We start from the raw sequence: 4,084 nt of genomic DNA on the forward strand, positions 1-4,084 counted from the left end.
CAATTTTGGACTGCAAAAATCAGTTGAACTAAACAAATAAATCATTTTCCTAATCTATTAATATTGAAACCGAATAAAAAAAAATGAATTAAGCAGAATTGGTGGTTTCGATCAATTAAGTCAATTTTAACCTGCTCATGCTCGCCCCCATGTGCTCTTAATTTGATATTAGTATTTGTTAAGATTAATAGGTTTTATTGATTTACTAAGTCAAAATTACCAAATTTTACAATTTATTGACCAAAAGAATATACTATAACTATGAGCTTGAATAAGTATTTTTTAAATCAAAAGTTATGTATAGCCATTGACAAGCAAGTGATCTATTAAAAAAATTCGTAAAAGAAGCTGGAACCAGGATAAAAGCCATTTTAGAATCCGTTTATAAGTTTTACAAGCAGGAATCTGAGCAAAATAAAGGAAAAAAACCAGGGGATGGAAGAGGTAAACAAGGTGAAGCTGCATGGAGTAGGGGCCAATCCTTATTCTAAGAGGGTGGAATTGTCCCTTAGAATTAAAGGCATACCCTATGAGTATATAGAAGAAGATGTGAGCAGCAAAAGTCAACAGCTCCTCCTGTACAATCCTGTTTACAAGAAGATCCCAGTACTTGTTCACAATGAAAAACCTGTCGTTGAGTCCCTTATCATCTTAGAATACATCGACGAAACTTGGAAAAACAGTCCTCGGCTCTTGCCTGATGATCCATTTGAAAGAGCCAAAGTTCGCTTCTGGGCAAGTTTCATTCAACAAGAGGTAAAAAAGTTTTAGTATTTCCTTGTACCATTGGTATTGAACCCCATTGCTAAAAGATACTAGATTTATTCCTTTGTATAGTTATATGGTGTAAAATATTGATAATTTGTATAGTTATATCATGTTTTACATAAAAATTATATATCACAATTCGCATTAATACACAAAACACAAAATATATATATTTTTGTTAAATTCATATATATTTTTCACTAAAATTTTAAATCATATTATTTTTGAATATTTTTTCATATCATGTCATTTTATCATATTTTAAATTGGTAGATTTAAAAAATACTAATATCTTTATTGTTGGTGCAGTTGTTTGAGGCCATGACCAGAGTAGTCACATGTGATGGGGAAGTTGCAGCAAAAGCAATTGATGAAGTAGATGAGAAAATGAAGGTGCTGGAAGAGGGACTGAAAGAGTTATTTCCAGGCTCAGGTCCTCCTTTCATTGACAGTGAGAATTTAGGGTTGTTAGACATCTTGGTTTGTTCAATATTCAGCCCCTATAAAGCTTATGAGGAGGTCCTTGGAGTAAAAATTTTAGACCCAGAAAGGAACCCATTGATATTCTGCTGGGTGAAAACCTTGAAAGAGCTGCCTTTGTTGAAAGAACTATATCCCCCTCATGACAAGCTGGTGGCCCTGCTAAAGATTGTCAGAGAGAATGCCCTCAAGGCTTCTTCCTCAACTTGACCTTCTATTAATATTTTCTCAAAGTTTGCCTGCTTTTGTTTTACAAAAATTCGCCTTTGAGGCCCTTGTTTGTGTGTTCAATAATAGGCAGCACTGAATAGAACTTCAGCCAATGCCCACCTTTTCCTGAATATATGCGTATTAAATCTTGGTTTCAATAATAATTTGTCCACTCTCCAAATTCATATCATTGAACCGTTAGTTCAATTTTTCCCTGAAAATCAGAAGCAAAAACAATGTTCTGTTCCTTCATGATTTGGTGAGTTACTGCAAATAATGTTTAACTATTTCACTTTCAGTAACTCAATTAAACAAATATACTTTGACCTTGGTTGCCTTGAAAAAAAGGGAACTGATCCGTTAGTTTGGTATGAGCTCATTGCTGATATTATTCATTTGCTCTAATGGCAGAGGTCATCAACCTTGATAAAGCCTAAAATTAATTCATTAATGGGCATGACAAGACCTACATATAATACTTTAAACTAACTTCTCTACTCTTCAATTTATTATCATATCATTTCTGATTTCAGGCTTAGAAAAACTCAGAAACTATCTTTTCCCGTTTTTGTTTTTGCTTTTTACTTGATTGCTGGGTAAACAAAGTGTTGATAAATAATTATACAGGATTGTTTAGATAAAAGCAGATAAACTTTGGTATTGAACCTTGTTGAATTTCATTAGTTTAATGTGTATATATACAAAGATACAAAGCTTATCTTATCTAACTATGAGTTTGAATGTTGTTGATGTAATTCTGGTACTGGCGAGATTGATTTTTGAAGGTTGATCTGGGGAGCATATCAGACCTGATAAAGAAAATAAGGTTAGGAGGCGCTGTTGGAGGCAGTGCTTTAGGGCGCGCTCCGATGCTTAAGTCATTCAAATTTTTGAGAAAAAAGGAAGCAAAGGAAAAGGTAGCAGGAGAGAACAGAGATAGCATAGAGTTAAGAATGTTGCATTCTTGATTTAGTCTTTCCTTCTGTATCTTGTGAATGATAATGTGACTAATTGAAAAGATGGTTGTCTGTCTTGCAGTCACGTGTGCATGCTAACGTAGAAAAGATATCACTCTTCAATATATGTGCTATAAAAGTTATTCTAAGAAGGCTATAATAATTACACAAATCTAGCTTAGAATAATGGTAAATCAAATATTAAATATCTAATTTAAATTTCCTTATAATCTCTCCTTGAATATTTTGTTTATAGCTCATGCTAACACTCCCCCTCAAGTTGGTGCATAGATGTCTCCAATGCCCAACTTGACCAATGAGTTATGAAACACCTTACCGGAACAACCTTTGTATGGACATCTGCCAACTGATCTTCTGATTTTACAAACGGAAATTGAACTATTTTAGCCTCAAGCTTTTCCTTGATAAAATGCGGGTCCACTTCATCATATTTTGTTTTATCATGTTGAACTGGGTTTTGTGCTATCTCTATGGTCGATTTATTATCACAAAACAGATTCATTGCGAAACTGGATGGATAGCCAATTTTTTCCAATAACCTTAGCCATGCTTCTGAACTCAGCTTATGCACTAGATAATGCAACCACCTTTTGTTTCTTGCTTCTCCAAGTGACTAAATTTACACCCACAAAGGTGAAAGAACCTGATGTAGACTTTCTATCAGTAATACTTTCAGCCTAGTCTACATCCGTATAACCTTTAATATTTAAATGGTTATATTTCCTAAACATAAGTCTTTTTCCTGGGAAAGACTTCAAGCACCTTAAAATTCAAAACACAGCATTCATATGATCTTCACTAGGATTATGCACTAACTGACTCACCAAACTCACAGCATAAATAATATCTGGTCATGTATGAGACAAGTAAATTAATTTTCCCATGAGTTGTTGGTGCCTTTCTTTATTCGTGAGTATTTGGTTCAAGTTTTCTCCTAATCCATGATTTTGAAACATTGGTGTGTTTGCAGGCTTACAATCAAGCATTCCTGTTTCAGCCAGCAATCAAGTATGTATTTCCTTTGTGAAAGAAATATACCTTGATTTGATCAAGCTACTTCATCTCCCAAGAAATATTTTAATCCCCCAATGTTCTTCATTTCAAACTCAATTGCCAGATGTTCTTGCAAGCTAGTAATCTCTTCTTCATCATTTCCTGTAATTATCATATTATCAACATAAAGTATTAGACTGTTACCTTCCCTTGTTGATGCTTCAAAAAGAGAGTATGACCTTAATTGCTCTGCTTAAAGCCATGTTTCTTCATTGCCAAACTAAATCGTCCAAACCATGCTCTAGGTGACTGTTTTAATCTATTAAGAGCCTTTTGTAACTTGCATACAACTCTAGTTTGTGATAAAGTAGTAAAGCCTGGAGGAATGTCCATGTAAACGTCTTCTGCTAGATTTCTAGGAAAAGCATTTTTTAAGTTGAACTAATACAATGGCCAATCCAAATTTGCAACAAGAGAGAACAAGACTCTGACAGTGCTGGTGAGAATATTTCCTAATAATCTATACCATATGTCTGGGTATATCCTTTCACGACAAGTCTCGCCTTCTATCTCTCGATTGACCCATCTGCCTTGTGTTTAATAGAGAAAACCCATCTACATCCCATTGTTTCTTCCATTCAGGTACCGGCATGAGT

At 34.3% G+C, this 4,084-nt stretch overlaps 1 protein-coding gene across 1 annotated transcript; it reads left to right on the forward strand.

Moving 5' to 3' along the window:
- The first annotated feature begins 435 nt into the window (after window positions 1–435).
- LOC111289401 (glutathione S-transferase U9-like) lies at window positions 436–1,839 on the forward strand. The gene is made up of 2 exons (XM_022880423.2): window positions 436–756; window positions 1,078–1,839. The coding sequence occupies exons 1-2, from the start codon at window positions 436–438 to the stop codon at window positions 1,456–1,458; spliced, it is 702 nt and encodes a 233-aa protein (XP_022736158.2). The 3' UTR covers window positions 1,459–1,839.
- Window positions 1,840–4,084: the final 2,245 nt, after the last annotated feature.

The sequence above is a fragment of the Durio zibethinus genome, chromosome 17 (assembly GCF_047325235.1).
Source record: "Durio zibethinus cultivar Kanyao isolate XHJ-2024 chromosome 17, ASM4732523v1, whole genome shotgun sequence".
In the NCBI taxonomy this organism is placed as follows: domain Eukaryota; kingdom Viridiplantae; phylum Streptophyta; class Magnoliopsida; order Malvales; family Malvaceae; genus Durio; species Durio zibethinus.